The 19,182-nt window shown below is 30.3% G+C and overlaps 1 protein-coding gene across 9 annotated transcripts in view; it reads left to right on the plus strand.

Annotated features, from left to right (window-relative positions):
* LOC118188395 (semaphorin-1A-like) overlaps window positions 1-18,802 on the plus strand; it is a 905,788-nt gene extending 886,986 nt beyond the window's left edge. For all 9 annotated transcript variants that reach the window (XM_035358817.2, XM_085818328.1, XM_085818327.1 and 6 more), the window contains 2 exons: window positions 5,489-5,608; window positions 7,963-18,802. In XM_035358817.2, coding sequence (XP_035214708.1) covers window positions 5,489-5,608; window positions 7,963-8,321 — 479 coding nt within the window. In that variant the 3' untranslated portion in view covers window positions 8,322-18,802. The remainder of the gene's footprint in view (window positions 1-5,488; window positions 5,609-7,962) is intronic.
* The last annotated feature ends 380 nt before the right edge of the window (window positions 18,803-19,182 follow it).

The raw sequence follows: 19,182 nt of genomic DNA on the forward strand, positions 1-19,182 counted from the left end.
GAGTATATATTTGAACCAGTGTGCAATCATCCAGTTTCTGAATTCGGATAAAATAGTTTCCTTGCAAACTTAAAACTAACATACTTTACTGAGAAAATTAAAATTTTCTTCAATAAATAATAAAAAAGAGTTAAAAAAATAATATTAATACCTATTCTGTTTTTAATTTAGCAGAAATGGTTATTTAAACCATTAGATATTTCAAATTCATAACCGCTATTTGTTTTCATAGCTCAGAAGTTTTATTGTAATCGTAGCAGATTTTACATACAATTTTCTACATCTCAGTGTCATAATAACTATAACAAACTATTTGAAGAATTTAGAGAAATATCTTAAGAGTCTAAAAAAAGGCCTTAAATATTATTAGCAATTGTCAAGGTACTCATTATCATGAAAAACCATTTTTACACATACAAGTCATTCCATCATTCAAAGAGGCCCACCAGCGGCCGAGCGGTAAAGTCGCTGAACACTGGTAGTTCGGTCCGAGGTTCGAATCCCGCGAACGGGCTGGCTGCATGGATGTTTTTCGTGGTTTTCCCCATGTGTAACGTGTATACGAGCCAGTTTCCCTTAGAAAGTCCTCCACGAAAGGCATCCCTCCTCTTAGGCAGATAGCCCTAGTGTGCTTTGCCATAAATAAATACACACCACACCATCATTCAAAGATTATTATTAATTGAAACGGTTTAAAGAAAAACCAATTATTATTCCACCTTGAAATTAATATGCGATATTAGAAACATTTTTTATTAATTATACGATGGCGGTAAAAAAGTTAATTTCGTGTGACCTCGTGTCTAGAGCCTTTTGGTTTCCTGGCGCCATCTGTATTTGGTAATAAGAACCGTTCATTTTGGGAGAGTTCTTAAATTTTTTTAAGAAAGCTTTTAGATTTGCTAATGGCGATGTTTGTCGATAGATGGCACCATGAATACTCATATCTATTGCTGGTACACTAATGCCGATGTTCAAACTTAGTACCTTTTTGGTCATCAACAATCAAGGCAAAAGTGCACTTCGGTATTGAAAAAGCATGTCTTTTCTTCAACAGGTTAAGACGCCTTAGTTGCAGTAACGGTAAAAATAATCACAAAAATTAACATTGGGATACATTTTTTAAAAGAAAATAAACCTATTTAAAAAAAAAAAATTCTGTTATTGCTCTTGACTTTCTCAGTTTGTTAAGCACATGTAGTTATAAGTAAAAGACAATGGGTAGTTATAAATAAAAGACAATAAAATTAACAATGGGATACATTTTTTAAAAGAAAATAAACCTATTTTAAAAAAAAATTCTGTTATTGCTCTTGACTTTCTCAGTTTGTTAAGCACATGTAGTTATAAATAAAAGACAAATTAATGATCCCATGGTACATCGAATGGAGTCCTTTGTTAGCGTAAAAGATTGAGAAATGTTTTGGTAGCATAACGTAACATAATGTAATGTAACCGCCCCCAAAACTGAAAACTAAACACGTTTACAGTATCAAAATAAATTAATAAATATAACAATTACGTTAATTTGAACAACAATTAAAATATTATACAGGCTGTATAATTTAAAAGCAATATTAAAATTTTTGTTTTAAATGCAATTAAAGTTCCATAGCTATTAGAATTCCTTTGAAGAGACTAAGTACTCCATATAAGTTAAGTTATTGCTTCAGGAATGAAATCTGCGGTAAGATCTCGAAACTATGGAATTCGGAGTATTTATCTAATTATCAGCAGTATTCGATCAAATAAAGCGTTCACAAGGCGAAAGCATCACAAGTATGAAATCTGAGAAAGAAGTGTCAAAAACCTTTCCACTTTATTTTTATACTGCTTTAACTGTTGCTTCTGATACACCTTGATTGTATCGGAGCTTTCTTCGTTGCTTTTGAAAATCAAGAGGCAGGTACAGGTATAAGTGGGTGAGACGCCGGAATTTCACCGCTAGTAGTACAGGTGTTGTCCTACTACATTAACTGGGCAATTTCACCCCAACTCTGATAGAGAGCACGCCGGAAGACGGTTCGAAGGTCTCCTACCCCCGCTTGTCGTACCAGGAAATTGCTCGAAAGAACTTACATTGTAAGTGTCTCATGCAGTACAGATACATCTTACAAACATCTCTTACTTCTTCCGGATTCGAACCATCGGTCTGGCAGTCAACGTCGTTAACCACTATAGAGATTATGGCGGCAATGTCAGGAAGCAGCAGTTTTTCATGATAGAGTATTGTGAATTTCTTTCGCTTTTCATCGAAAAAAAAAGCAATGGTTATCTTTCGCGCTTTTTACTCCATGGGTGATTAATATACGGTCATAATGGATGTTTGAAGAGAATTGTGGGATTATGGAATAACTTATGAGGCAATTATTAAAAAATAGGCTGGGAAATATTTTTGCTGAAATTTATAACTAGCATAATGTTTCATTGGCATTCAAACGTGCCTATGCGCGTGATATTTATAGCACAACAGATATCAAAATATGAATATTAAAAGGGGTTTATGCTCAGATCTATTGCAGTGATTCATTTTCTTTAGATGGCTAAGTTAATGAAATTATTTACTGTACATCAGAAGTTTTATAATATACCAAATACAGGACGTTAATAGCACAGTTTCATGGAAGTTAAAATTTTGAATTATTTCTCCTTATTCACTTCGTGAAAAAGGAATATAGAGCAAAACGGTTGCAATTGAGGCCTCGTCCTGGTCAAATATGACGGGACTCCAACACCGTATTCTCGATCTAAGGAAGAAAGAAAGCTCCAGCATGTCTTGATAAAGTAACCATCATTATTCTTGGGACAGGATGTTGGAATTCTACATCACAGAATTGGTGCTATCCATCTCATACATATTGTGTTGCCGGTAATGTATGATACAGTTACCGGCATTCTATAGTAGAATACCTGGTCATTTTATAAGATGTCGATAATGGGCATGCAGTGTCTGAAACGATTTCATACATTTCCTAGGCATTCTGCAGAATGACAAATGACAAACTGGCAAAGCATAATTCGTTTCGAATATCCATATTTTTAATATATTTATGATAAGCCATATATAATTCCCTACATTTAATGCATATTTTATTCCATATTTCCATACATTTCATACATTGATTTGTTTATTAAGAAAGAGATAAATTTTGTTTTGTACAATATTCATTTTTTGAATAAAAGTTTTTTAATGCCACTCTCTAATTATTTCTTTAATATAATATTTGTATTTTTGAGGTATGCACATCTTTTAAATAACAGCCTTATCACGACATTTTTCATACTTTGCCGAACTAGCATTTGTCCTTCTACATAATGCCTAGGTATTATATACAATGCCCAGGGAAAGAAAGTATAAAATAATTCTGTCATTTTAAACTTCGTTTTAAAACGCCAGGCATTCCAAAAAGTGTCTAGGTATTCTATAGAATGCCGGCTTTCATACATTTCTGGTAACATATGTTCTGTAATACAAATGTCAGTGCGTGTCAGCAAATAATGTGAATTTCAAAAGAAAGAAAATAAAATTGACATATTTTTCTTACATGCACAGATTGGGTATTATCATAAAGTGAACTAAAATTATATTTAAGAAACATATTCAAGTCTAATATTTAGCTCTCAAGCATATACATTAATTTTACTGTGTCCGTTCAGATGTTTCCTTTTAAAACATTTTACTCGTGCAGACACTTCATCATCTAAAATTTGAGTTATAATTTTAAACTCGTGAAAGTAACCACCGTTTATTTTAATTTCCTCTGAGCGTCAGTTCCATTTTCATTTAACCTAAATCAAACTAATGAAAAGCTACGTTAAAATGCCAACAAACACTGGGAAATGTTTCCCATTACTGAATTACCCCCAACATATTTTTCTACATTTACCAGTTTGGGAAATCTCATTAATTTAATTTCTTTTCCAATTCGATCCTCAGAAACCTTCATAGGCTGTTTTTTTTCCTACTTATTTTTAAAGGGTAATTCATTTAAAGGATTATATTATTGGTTTTTAACTACTTTTCTTGCTCTTAAACTTTTAAAATAATCTCTTTAATCCTGCGGACTTGTTAAAGGAAATTCCATAAAGGAAGATTAAGAATTCAAGCCGTCCGACCATTCATCACTGTTTCCATTTTAAAATTAAGCAAAACGGAGAAATTAACAAAATTATTTGTGATCGCATTATTCTTAAAAGGCCCCTAGCATCTTCGAAGAGAAAAGGCGATGAAAAAAGCCGGTTATAACTGGATTTCGGGGGGAGGACTTTCGAATCAATTTATTCCGGCCCAGGTCCCGAGAGCGTCCTGCGCTCTTTAAAATGTACCATTAATTACCAAAAATGGATTCGCTTCGCAAAATGAAGTAAAATGGGCTTTTGTAAAGTGCGTTACTCGATGTGCCATAAAATTATTTTTATTAATGGTCTTCGGGTGATAAACTTAAAACAATAATTGCCATTGAAAGAGGGGACAATAACTTTTTTTTAATGCTTCTTAAGCAACTGAATGACTCATCGGCCCTTTTTCCGTGGTATGGGAGGCTTCTGTTAGAAAGCAAATAAGAATTCCTAGACTATTTGTCGATGTGGTTTCTTCTATACTTAAAATCTGAATTTAAAGATATTTTAACAGAGAAGAAATCGATTAAAATACTTTAGAAAAAGAGACTGCAATAGTGCAGCTCAACATCGTTTCCAAAATTGTACAGTTTTACTTGAAAAACATATTAGAATTCCTATTTTCCTTTAATGGATTGCAACAGTCTTAAACAGACATTTATGTCTATTCTCTTGTTGAATTTCCCTTCTTGCAAACAGCAGCAAATTTTGACTCAGTTTCACATATTAAGTGAGAGGAATAACTTCGCAATATTAAGCGGTGATTTTAAGTAAAAGCTTATTATATTGTGTTTCGCTACTTTGTATTTGGTTTTCCTAATAAGATGATATATGCAGTAGTTAATATTTTTTGTAGTAATTTGTAGATTTTTCTTAGACTAAGAAAAGATGAGTAAATAGACAAGCCACGCGACAGTTATGCTGGTAACGCTTACTCATGAATACATTTCTTATTGTTTTTTTTTTTTTTTTTTTCATCTTAAATTTTAAAGCTTTCATCTTAAAAGAACCGACAGATGAGAATTAGGATTTAAAGCTGAAGCTTTTGTAAAAATTATCAATCCTTATTTTATGTTCATTCAGTTGCAACAACAAAAGTGAAGAAAGAGAAATGAGGTACATTTTTGTACCGGTTACTGTTTTACAAAACAATCAAAGAATTATGCATATTTATTTTGCTTTTAGAAAAAAGATCGTTTGTTTAGATTTCGCAGCCAAAGATTTAAGAAATATTAATGGATGACAAATCCTTAAACATGAAATAAATATCCTTGAATACTAGATGGTGTTTCAGTTGCGAAAGTTGTTATATATATGAAATATGTATTTGCTGTTTTTGCTTATATAAATAATAATCTGTTTTCTACAGGTCGTCCGCTGAATAAAGAAACAAGCCCCCAGAGATCACCTCATCAGTCGGCTAGTCGCCATGACAACCATCTCGGGGGAAGGCCAGTTCCCCAGGAAGATCCAGACATTAAGCCGAACAGTAAGTCTGTTTTCTTCTTATAAGATTTTACTTGCAACAGAATAAATATCAGCTTAGGTAGACTCACGGTATGTAGTGTCAGAATCAATCAAAGCTGAAATTTCTCAAACTATTCACGAAATAGAAGAGCTAGCTCAAATGTTTTGGGCATTCATGGAATACTTCGAAGTGAATGAATTGCAATTAAAATGGGATCAGTTACACGAAACATGGTGCAGAAAAGTCTCATTCTCTAAATTCGTCTGTTATTAGCCAATAGAGCATTGTATAAGAATTAGAAGTGGAAATAAAAATTTATTTTACTATTCACTTTTATCTTTGTTGTACACACATTACGTCTACAAAGTTTCGAAACTGAATTTTAACAAATTTCAGCTAACCTGCAAAATGACAACTGGGAGCATTTATTACTGGGTTGTATAAACTTGCTTTTATTAGAATATCGTCTGTTTGTCTGTAGAATTATCTATGAAGTTAATCCTTTGCTTTCATCCAATTAGCATTTTCTGTTAACGATTTGGAAGCTTAACAAAAGATCGTAATGAAGTTTTTCTGTAAAGGGAGAAAAGGAGGAGACATTTAAAAATGCCATGTAAAGCATACGGGTTTCAAACATGATTCATTGTTTCTATACAAATAACTATACCATACATTAGCTAATGTTTTACACAAAAATGGAGGGATGAACATTTGACGCGTGTCTCAGCCAAGAGCTCTAGGGGTATCTTAGTAAGGAAATTACCAGACAAACCAGGAGAAATAGCTGTGGCCGATTTTAGGCTTGAAACTGCTCACGACTGCTCGGCAACCATCGTAAACTTATCGTCGTGAACAATAAGCGCATTGTAAACAAAGTCCCCGCGAATATTTCTAGGTTTTATAAAAGTTGTTGCATGATGTCGACAAAGACATTTACATTTTTGTTACAGACGTTTTAAAGCAAAACGCCCTCTAGTGACCGCTATTTGTGACTAATTTTTATTTTCTCTGAAAGACATTCTCATCCCTTCATTAAGTCCGCCACAAAATTTCACAATTTTCCGATCACTGGTTTGGCTTGTGGGTAGCTTTGAAATAAGGTTCTTTAATCAGAGACACCCTGTATTTTGGCATATCTTAGGAACATGACAAAATCCATTTCATTAAAAACATTTTTTTCATATTATTTCTGCAAATGAAAATTTTTTATATTTCTTTTTTATAAGTGAGACCTTTTTTTCTTTCTTTAACGAAACTTTAGCCAAGGAATTAATTTATGAGATCCTAAAAAGGGGAAAATAATTTTATATGTTATCATTAAATATTATTCATGTATTTTACGTTGAAAGTCAAATTTAAATTATAATGATTATAAGAATTTTTACTAGAGCAATGGCAAACATATACGTTTATGTATAAATAATTTTAAAGCGAAAAAAGAAAGGGACTTTATAAAAACTCTCTGTGGTAAAGAATTATATTAGAAAAAGTATATGAATATTAATTTTTTAAATAAATATCTTTGTTTAAATTTATGTAAAAGATACTTTTTAATATTTTAGAAATTAAAGCTATTAAGTGAATCATATTCCTTTTTACATTTATATGTTTCATAATTTTTATGATCCCCATTAATTTCAGATGTATTTTTTGTTCTATTGATCCAGGTTTTTTGTTTAAAATATAAAGATGGTAATTATGAAAAATGTATTAAAATTCACAAAAAATCAAATAAATTATTTATTCTTTATTACCGAGAAAAAAATAAATGTTTAAGAAAAAGCTATTTGTTGTATTGTAAAAACAAAATATCCTCTGGATTTTTTCGATGTTGTGTTTTCATACATATATGTCAAAATACTGCTTATATTTTTAAACATCCTGATAAGAAACATATGAATTAGGCAATTATAATCATTGGTTTGATTCAAATATTGGTTATATGTAGTTGGTTAAACTCTAAACTTAGAACAACTAGTTTGAAGAACTTGTTAATCAATTAAAAGTGTAAACTTCAAGGAAGTATCATTGAGTAAATTTTATGTCTTATACTTTCATATTTTAAAATTATGTTTAAAAATTCTTTGCCAATGATGTCAAATAAACTAAAGTTTATTAGTCGCTGACCTAAAGAAATTTTATGTACTTTTTCAAAGTAATTAGCTTTATGTTGTCCTTGAATCAAGGGTCTTAATAAACATGAGCTATTGGAGTACAATATATTAGAAGGTCGTTTGGAATAGATTCTGTGAAATTCTGGTAAATGCTTAGAAAGCAAATTTTATTTTCTGAAAGCAGTTAGTATATCCTTTTCTTCCCAGTCTATTATATTTAAACTACACTTATAACAATTTTTTTTATTATTTTTCTTTCAGTGAGCCCTGATACCCCAGACGCATCCAGGGATTACCATCTCATTTACACTGCCGAAACTTTAGCGATTGCAGTCACCTCCAGTATCGTCTCTTCCCTAGTTGTAGGCTTTATCAGTGGTTATATTTTCAGTCGCAGGTGTAGGAACGAGGAAATGGAATCTCCTTATGATGAAGGACCGTATCTGGAACCTCAACATAATGTTCGGATGGACCCTCACCTGGATCCCTACCTTTCGAGAAATAACAAACCCATTAATCTGGTCCTCAACGTCCCCAACACGAACAGCAAGAATAGCAAGACAGCCAACAGCTCAGCAGACAATAAGCCTGTAGATAAAGTCAAGAAAATCTACTTATAGTTGAAAAGGAATACCGTTGGCCCGATGGATAAGAAATGATAATAATGTGGACTCGCGGCAAAATACGTCGTGTGTAGTAATGTTTCATGTGCGTATGTATCATCATTTCTTGGTTGTCAACAGTTCCGATCAGAAAGTCTTTTTCTCATGCCAGGAAAGGGCGACAACATGCTTTTCTTTTCCTTTTTTTTTTCCGCGCACAGTTTCTTCTGTCTCCTGTGGTTGTAGCATTGATGTTTTTGTGAAACCGCAAAATGCGCGAATGAAAAAATAATATTAAGTGTTTGCTGCTATTTTCTTGAGGACAGTTCGATTTTCTATCACCGCCCAAGATGGCGGTTTTCAAGCGCACGAGAAACTGAAATTGATTGTAGCATATTACTAAACGATCAGTACATCGGTCATTTTTTCAAAAAACATTTCAGGCATTTTTTTTAAATATTTTATGAACTTTCTTCCGTACCAATATATTCCAAAGATCTTTTGGAGGACAAAAAGTAGTGTCCTCGTGTGTGAAATATTTAAGTTTCATACTCAGCATAAAAACAGCCGCGACAAAAGGAAGAAAGAAGTTTGTAATGAATAGCTTCTTGGTGAACTTTCAAACTTTAAAAAAATTCTGAAGGAAGTGATAACTTTTGAATATAATCACCGAACTTTGTCCCTGGTAATGCTCCAGGCTGTATGCCCATAAGGAGACATTCGTATTTCAAAGTCAGCAATTAGATATGTTCTTGGGAAATGGTCTAAGCATTGTGATTCCCACACCCTTCAACTCAAGTTGGATCGCCACTGCTGGGAAGACTATTTGGTATGCTGGCCGCTAAACTATGAGTCATTTAATATTCTTTCTATGTAACTGATATCTTTTCTGATCCTTCGTATCTGATGTCACGTTACATCCATCACTGGCAAGCAATTTGCCGTCAACTATGCAGTACGTCGTTCTTTTGTACAAATATGTGAAAAGTGTATGTGCTTTTTTGTCACTTGTTCTCATTAAACACGAGATTTGAAGGTTTAATCGGAAACAACGTGAAATAATATTGCTTGAAATATTCCCTTACTGCTAATGTTTTATGTCATACAAACTAAATGCAATGTTTAACAAATTTATTTTTTTTATATACGATAATTTTCTTTTCGCCACGTAAATATTTATTTTACGAATGATTTATAATGGTACTCACTTCGTATTTTATGAATTAGATGTCAAAGTTTAGGAAGCCAAAGAATGTTCTAAAACGTCACCTTTTGTGTAAATGCCATTGTATAGGGTCTGACAAATAACATCATTTCTTCAGATACTAAAATAGTGAAATATGATCGTATTTTTTGTCTATGGTGACATTAAAAAAAACGTAATATTCGTGTTCTGGAAAGGAAAACTACATGTTTTACTAACTAAATTGAGGCTTATAGATAAAAATATAATTAACCATTTTATTAAATTAACAATTTTTTTAGAAAAGAAATTATTCATGCAAACTGTGAGATTTTCATAGTTAAGTAGTTCATTGAAAGTTGTGTAATTGATACTATATAAATAAGTAAAACGTGCTGTATTGAGTAATACGTTTGATTTTTAACCGTTTAATTAAGAATATATTTTAATAAAACTTACAAATTCTATAAAAAGGTAGTTTTAATTTTTTTACAGAATATCCTTCTCTAAATATTTCTGAAATCACCAGTATAAGAATTTCAAAAGCTGTTTTAAGACAGAAAATTCATTAAGTTTATATTTTCATTTGTGATCGTTGAATTAGAAAATATTTCAGAGTGTTTCTTTTTAATAAGTATGCTGAAACATTTTAATAGAACTGTAAAGTGAAATAATAATTTACAATGAAAGATGCACATAATAGTGAAACGTACGTAAAATGTTAAGAAAAATTAAATTAAATTCAGATTTGATGCCATTTTTTCTTTCTAATAGATATTATACGTGTCAGAAAGTCGGAATTCGTTCAGTGCCAGAATACGCACAGGAAAAGTCTATCGATATCATTTTACAAATTGAAAAATGTCCAGCATATTTTGAACATTTTTAAAAGTGGCCCAAGAAATTCAATTTCTTTTCTTGTGATATTGTTTCACGTTGTTCATTTGTTGATGTGTACCAAAAGGGAGCATCTCTACTTCCCTAACTCTGAAAGGTTGCGAGAATGACTCGAATGTGACCGTTCTGAGTCATTCCCGTCTGCTTTAGAAACTTCTCTCACTCGTTCAGCGCTTGCAATAAATTGATATCTGCTTTTATACTGAGATAAATTGAATGCTATCTATATATGTGACGTATATATTATATAAATATACCTATCTGTAGTTATGGAAAGTGAATCTTCGCTTTCTAAGTCTAGTTAATTGAAAGCAATTGCTAATGGGTTTCTTTTAACCCAAGTTTATTAATTTATTATCTTTGCTTAAAATGGAGCCAAAATGAGTAATAAGTCTTTTTTCCTCATAGACATTTACGATCATATTCTGAAAAGTGTTTATTTTTTGACTCCTTATCATATCTTCATGAGGAATGAAGTAAATCAATTATTTATGATTAAAATTGAATTTGGTTAATGAAATGAGAATTCTTTTCTTAAATTAACTCACAAATCTATTAAATTGATAGAATATAAGAAAAAATAAACATATGTATTATGTTTTTATTAAGATGATTTTCTGTATGTCCCTTAATTATTGGAATATGAGAAACTAATTTTTTATACCACTAGAAGTACTCCAAAACCGCGAGTCTATGAAATCATTTTTTTAAACAAAATATTAGCAAAAAACGTGGTTTCGGGGAAAAAATGCCCAGTTTTGACAGCTGTACAATAATTCTTATATATTCATTATACAGCATATGCATCTCTTTCGCAGCAGTTGAAATACAAAAAGAAATCTGAAAGGTTTCAGACTTTAAATTACGTCCAAAGGGGCGTTTTCTAAACATTTTGTGTGTTACATTTATTTATTAAATATCACGTTCTTCGCACTTAAACTATAAAATTCAGTTCAACAGCAATATCGCAAATAGTTTTAAAATGACCATATCTTTAGAATTTCCGATACAGAGGCTCGCGCGCTAGAGATCAAATTTTTTTTTTCTGTACAACGTTGCCATTGCTCGCTTTGAAATCCTTGAGTTTGTTAAAAATTCGTTAAAGTTTTACAAAATATGAAATCGATAATAAAACAAATTCCAAATTTCAAATTTGGGCTTCCACATGCCCATATTCGGAGGAGGATTACGTCATTCAAAATTCGCTGGCTCTATGTACCGTTGTTTGATTACAATGCGAGAAATATACATATATTTATGCAGATTTTTCATTATTTAATTTGCTTCAAATATAATGCAGGACTCTAACATTTGGTGGCAACAGTTTGAAAAGTGAAACGGACATTTATAGTGAACCAACGCAAAATAGCAAAAGGAAAACAATAGTCCTTCCGGGACAAAGCCCCTTTGAACTAAAAAAAAATATATAGCTAAAAAGTGAATGAAGAGGAAGCAGCAGACTCTTTACTCCGTGTCGTTAAAATATTTGTATTTCTTAGACTCAATATCATTTTACAAATGCAAAGGTGCACAGTAATACTCCTGGAAGTCTTAAGAGCTGTTGATCAATAACGCAGTGTTCCTTTCTTATAGCTTCAAGATAAATATTTCAAATCGAAAATATTCTCCATCTAATAATTAATTTCACATGTATACATCGTGCTGTGTTATTTACCTAGCCGAATGAAGTGCAAGTCTTCGTTTAATCTGGCATTATGCTGCTTACATTCAGGTCGGAATACGGTCTGTATTAAATTCAGGACGTATTTCTCGATGAATCGTTATTTACTTAAGAGTTTAAAGATAGAGAACACTTTCAAATGTGCATTAGCGCTATTAAACTTTCCTCAGTTTTCAAAGAGTAATATTATGTTATAGTCCGATTAAACAATTTTTGGGATAAATTTGTTTAGTTTCAATCCGAATTTTAATGGTTTATAAATACATTCAGCATTAAAGAGATATTTCTATGCTACTGCAAGTTATCTAAAATATCCAAAGTTTAACCTTGTTATAATTTTATGTCTTCTGTTCAGCTATAAGTATAATATATTTTACATCTTTGAAAAATAAATGTGCATAAACTTAACTAAATGTTCTAAAGCAACTAATAGGTTTCTTAACATCTGAAACTATGTTAATTTGAAAAGATATTCTCTTTCAACAGAAAAATATTTTCAGTTTTTTTATTACAAAATTTGTGAAAACGTATCGCATTTTCTATTATCTACCATCTTGGCTCCATCTTATCATTCATGCCCAAATTAAGTTTACGTAAGTGATGCGTCTACTTCATTTAATAAAATTTAAATCACTGATTCTCTTGACAAAAGTCATATACAGATTTGTATTGTAAATAAGGAACATAAATTTAAAGCAATGAATGAAGCAACAAATGAAATAGTGTTCCTTGTTCGAGACATTAAATAAAATTATTTACATTTCATTTAACTTTCGAATTATTTAAAGTGGGGTTTAGAGTAATGATTTAGTATATAATCAAAAGTGCTCCACGAAACACGTTTTTTGAAACGAAGAGTGGATATTACTTATTAATTTTATGTCTTGAATATTCAGTAAGCCTTGAGTATTATTCCGTTTAGAAAATTGAATAAAAGTTTATATTTTTGTACATAATTATTATTTTGTACTATCCTAATCCAAAGAATTTTCAATTTAGTTGGTATTGTAAAAATGTTTGTGACTCTAAAAGCAGATGAAATACATAGATGTAAATTCCTTCTAAGTTTTATACAGTATTTATTTTCAGTAATAGCTTTGAAAATAGAAACGAAAAAAAAAAAACCTGTTTTCGAGTTTTTAAGTTTCTTGTATATTTTGTATAGTTTATTCTTATTTTTTATGAAATGGATTGATGAACTGTCACAGTAAATTCGAACGATATTACGAGATTGGAAAAGTAATTTATCTAAAGGAATGCTTTTTAAGTTTTCTTGGAATATTTCAGCGGTTTCTAAAATTTTTTTAATGTAGTTATCGAAAGTAATAATATAATGAAAATTTAAAAGATTAAAATTTAATAGCATTTATTTATTTCTGCATATTTAGTAATATTTTCGTGCAACAGGTTTTAATTAAAAGTTAAGCTAATTAAAACCTGTTTTCCGATCATCTAATATATCTAATAATTAAGGACTCCAGACCAATTATATTATGTTTGTTTATCATTTTCGTGAGGAAATTAAGAAGAAATGCTTCTGCGCCCAAAATAATTTCCTGTTTTTCCCCTCTGCCATTCAGAAGAAATTTTTGCGTGTGTGTGCATGTAAATGTTTTGTAACTTTGTATTTTAATGTGTAAGAATTATCTCAGCGCAGAAGTAATGTCACTTAAAAGACATTAAATATTCAGTTAACGCGACACTATATTACTGCTGTTCCGAAGTCTCAGAGATATTCCTTCATCAATTTTTTTTACATTGGTAATTTTAACTTATCTGTGCATTTTATCTTGTTTCTTTTGTTATTGTACAAATATAAATATTTCTGTCTGTCTGTTGGACAGGTTTAGGTTATGTATCTTACAAATGTAACAAATTTATGTAACTCTGATGTATTTAACTGAGGTATATCATCATGTTAAAATGAATAACCTAACTCTTTCAAACTGTGATTGATTTTTTTCAGTTCATGATTGTTCTGACTGGGCGAATTTCGCTCTACATATCTGGCAATATTATATGAGACTTTCGTCTATTTTAATGTGAGTTTGGGAGAAACACATGCAAATGTATGCATGCATATAGTTTTAAGGATTTTCATTTTCGGGCGAAATATTTAGTTTACCGTTTGTAAATACGCTTTTGTGGTCCCCTCCTTTGCTATGAGATTTATGTTTAAGGTCAGTATTTCTTTCCTTCATTTCTTTAATTTTTTATGTTTACATTTTTTAATCTAGGTAATTTTAGAATGTTTAAAATTATGACTGCTTATCGACTGATTGGGATTTTGTAGAATTATCTAGAATAAAACAAGATTATCTAGTCAAATTGGACATCATGTTTTGACGCTAGAACACATGCAGCTATTTTTTCTTTGAAGTTCAATATATTTGTATGGCATTTAGAATTTTACTTGATATACAAATAGAAAGTATGATTTTTAAAAGTAATTTTCTTTTTAAAATTTAAATATAAAGGGTCATTTTTAGATAAAAGTGTCTTTGCATAGGATATTATTGGTAATGACAACTCCTACACTTTGAAAATCATTTGTTATTTATAAAATTTCTTTCTAATTTGAAATTCTGTGATAAAAATTGGAGGAAAATGTAATTTATGACTTAAGCGTGCGATTTTATGCCAATTTAAAGCAAAAAGAGTGGTAATAGTTGTTCTAAACTTTGCGCTATACAAATGGCGACAAAATGACACTGTTTGAAAGCGATTCGTTCAATCAAAGTATTTAGATCTTATGCGTGTGTATCGTATTAGTTAATTGTTCAATTTTGGAATCATGTTTCTGTTTTTGGAAGAAATATTTTGTTTCTGGAAACGTGTTGATCTATAAGATGACTTTGTATCCTTTCGTCTTCTATTACTAAATAGATCATGATTTGTTGCTGTACATAGCTTCGGAATCAAAGGAAGTTCTAAAGTAGTAATTCAGACTAGTTCAAAAAATTGGCTTTTGAAATTAGAATAGAAAATGAGAAGAATTATTTCGTTTGCCGTACGCAACGATTTGGAAGAGTTCGAAAGCTTGATTTGACCATGAAGTGACTGAAGGGGATGTCAGCTGCATTTCGGAAAAGAAACTACTTAAATTTTCTGCAGTGTTGCGAGATGATAAATATTAAGCCAAAGTTTAAATTTTAAATTCGATAACATTTTTTTTTTAAAAATTGAACTGCTATTCTTTGATTTGTAATTTTTACCTGAAAATGAACTCTGAGATAAGCAGTATGATGTTGAAAACAGTTCTTCGAATTCCTTTAATAATCCTTAACATTTGCTTTCCTTAATTTATATTATATAACACTACCAGCAATATGTATACAAATTTTTCGTCAACAAGTTGTACATCATTTTTCGTATATCACATTGTACCGAGATGATACAAATATAAACTTTTGCGGTATTCTGCGTTCACATTTATTTTTACAAATTTATAAGGTTTATAATTTTAACTATCTGCTAGGATATACTAAAGCGCTAGGAGTAAATGTTATGTTCTTTTCAAATATTAAAAACAATCAGATTTTGAAGAGTTAATCATTAAAACGGAAGAGGTGATTTGGTATTATTTTGCGCTACATCGATTTAATTTTTAGAATTAAGGTTTTGGCAATATTAAATATCATTTGTGTAGATAAATTATAGTTTTAAATAATAAAAAAGTAGCACCTTTATATGCAAAAATGTTTCAATTGCGCATTTTTTGTATCAGCAAGCTTGCACTTTTGTATGCAAAAAAAAAAAAAAAAAAATGCAAACAAATATTTCTTATACGTTTAACATGAATGTTAAAAACATTTTAAAGCTAATCCTTAGCTGTTTTGGAAAAAAAACTGAAGGTAATTAATCTTCATAACAATTGCTTACCATGGGCAACAAATCAAAATTATTAATAGAAAGGATATTGCGAGGTAAATAGCGCAAACATGTTTTGGTAAATAATTTTGATATTCTGAGTAATGATGTGATTATAGAGCATTGTTTCCATTAAACAGAAACGCATTTTCTACTGTCTTAAACTAGTATTTTTACCTGTGTGAATTTAAGAAAACAAGGTTGTAAATTGTTTTTAAAATATTGAGTAAAATGGAGATTTCACTCAAACATTATTATTTTGAAACTTCAAAACGTTTATTTAAATGATAAAAAAGTAATTTGGTATAGCTATACAAATAGAAAAAATTTAATAAGAGAAATCTTTCTTCATAAAAATGAAAGATTATTGATTTTATCTTAAGTTAAAGAATATAATTTAAGATAAAATATATTTTTTTAAAAATGAGACATAAAAATTTGTATTATAAAATGAAGATAAATGACATTTAAAATGTAATGCAGAATACAGCAATACTCAATGCATTGGGATAAACTTTAACAAATGTAATTAATTAAAAATTATACAAAGTATTTTTGTATTACACGTTAATACTTAATTCTGAGATTGTAAAATGAGACGCATTCTGGAAAGATTTAGATTGTTTTTCCATTAAATTCCTTTGTATTACAAATTATTGTAAATAAAAATTCATATTAACTTGATTTTATGAAACATTTGATGTCAGCGAGAATCAGCTTGAATAATTGATTGATGTATTTGTCTGTGTTGCAGTCAAGCGACTTGTATGTCTAAACATGAATATAAAATCTTTCAACATGTAAGTAAATCTGGTTATACGCTGTAAAGCAAAAATCAAAGTATAGACTTATAGCAACTGCAATTGAGATGTTCCTAAATGATTTCTGTTAGATTATTAGCCATTTTCCGTATAATATTTGCATCACTAAAATTAACATAAGATAATTGCTTGAAATTGATGTTGCTAGTTTATTTAAACTGCAGGCCATCCTAAGGTTCATTCTTTAAGGTTCATTTCTTTAAAGCTAACAGTTCGTGCTGTGTGTGAGTATTAGTCACTTAAAGTGCTTAATGTACTTTAACACTTAATAAATTTTCTTAAACAACTGATTTAAAACATTTGAAATCAATTGAATTTCATTATCTAAATTTTTTTTACAAACTTGAAAGTTTTTTAGACTACGTTTTAAATCATAACAGGTTTAAAAAATAAATTTTTCGGTTACTGATGCGACACAGCTTTTGTCAAGAATTAATTAAAAAATTGCGTAATATATTTCGAGAAACAAAATGCGATCTACCATCGTCAACAAAATTATTTTATTTACGCACATTCGTTCATTCGCTTTAGAATAAAAAAATGTAACTACCTCTAATGATCGAAATAAAAGAAACAAAAAGAAAATGAAACGATTCCATAACGTTGGGTACATTTTAATGATTAGCAATTAGATGCATTGTTATAAAAATCAAAAAGTACTAAAATTATTTAGTAATAAGTTTTTGCTTTGAAATCACTCAATTTGTTGGGCAACTGTATATTTATTAAATTAGAAAAATAAATTAAACATTTTACGTTTCGTCAAATGGCAATATTCTGAGACCTGGTTAAGTGCAAAACTGCGTGGCCTAATATTATGCATAGAATGATACTTTCTAAGATGAGTGGATTTTATAGCGACGGTAGCATAAGGTAATGTAATTGTCCAAACATTTCAAAAGCACCCTGCTAAAAAGGTTTTGGCATCATAAAAGAGAGAGATAAAAGAAGTAAACCTTTTACGTAGCGACTGAACGCACATGCGCAAAATAAGTTTCTTCCTGAAGGTGGTAAACTGTATTTTGTTTCTCGAAACAACTGAACCTATCCAGTTGGCCTCAATGCCAAAACAGTTTGTCAATTATGCATCTTTTGCATTTAAGAACTTTTTTGTTTGTTAAACTGTGATAACACGTTTCTTGTCATTGTCATAACTTAAAATCGTTTTTAATAGAATTTGTGATATTAATGAACTATATCTGAACATGATTGCAATGTTCGGAAACGAACATGTATGCGCAGTGGAAACAATTAAAGATATTTAATGTCATACCTAAATGTATTTCTTCATTTTATGTTATTTCTCTCCTTTTGAGCATAGTTTAATCTTTAATACTTTTTCTGCATTAAAGTTTTAACGTAACTACGAATGTTAAACCATTACAAATATTTTAAAAAATAATGAGTGTAGGAAGCTTTTCAAAACTGACAATCGTATTATCTTAATGTTTAGAACAACTAGACCTACACATGTACTACAAGATCTACTCAGCCTGTAATTATTTTTTAAAATGTCTAGTAAAGCTAATTCGAAAAAAAATCTCCTCAAAAATTTGCTATGAAAGTTCCATATAATTAATTAAAATCAAATAAATAACAGTTTTATTGATTTTCAATTGTAGTTTAGATCCCGCTGAGAAGCATCTTTAATACAGCGGCCTCGTCAAGAATGAAAACATATTTTTTCTTTAATCTCGATTGTGAGTAGATCTTGGATAAAATAAGATGTGGGTTTAGAGAGTAGTTAATAAAAAGTTGTGAATCTCAATCGCAGTTGCCTTTGTGCATCCATCCATTTTGAAGTTTTGTCAGGCATAGTTGGTGTCATTAATGGTAGAATTCTGTAAAATTTAGTGTCGTTTTCAAATTAATATCGTCTCCGTACGCTGGGTTGTATATCAATAGAAATTTTTGACATGGAACGATTGTATGATAGCTTGTTCTTTCATTATTTCAACATGTCAGCTGCTGAAGAAATATTACTTTATCGTATGTGTTCTCCTGCCTGTTGTAAATGTTTTCTTACAATAAAGTCAAAAGACCTAGATTTGTGTGTTTCTTACCTTTCACTGAACTTCTGTAAACAATTACACAGCTTTCAGGATTTGTATTATTACATTAATGACGAGAAAAATATTCAATGAAGAATTACATAGATGGAAAAAATTTTATGTTGCACCAATGATAATGGAAAGATTTAACAACCCGTTACACACATTAAAGAAGTTTTACGTTTAGTATTGCTAATAAAAACGACCTACAGAAATTTACATAGAATTCCGAATTTTTCATCTTATGTCAGTGTTGGCGACAAGATCGGAATATATATGTCTGTAATGCAATTTATATGATATTTGAATAATTTTAGAATTGCCACAAGATTCAACTGAATCTTGTGGCAATTTTAAAATTATTCAATTAGAGCAA

The sequence above is a fragment of the Stegodyphus dumicola genome, chromosome 6, assembly GCF_044657685.1.
Source record: "Stegodyphus dumicola isolate Sdum_Otavi_A_Nest chromosome 6, ASM4465768v1".
Lineage (NCBI taxonomy): Eukaryota > Metazoa > Arthropoda > Arachnida > Araneae > Eresidae > Stegodyphus > Stegodyphus dumicola.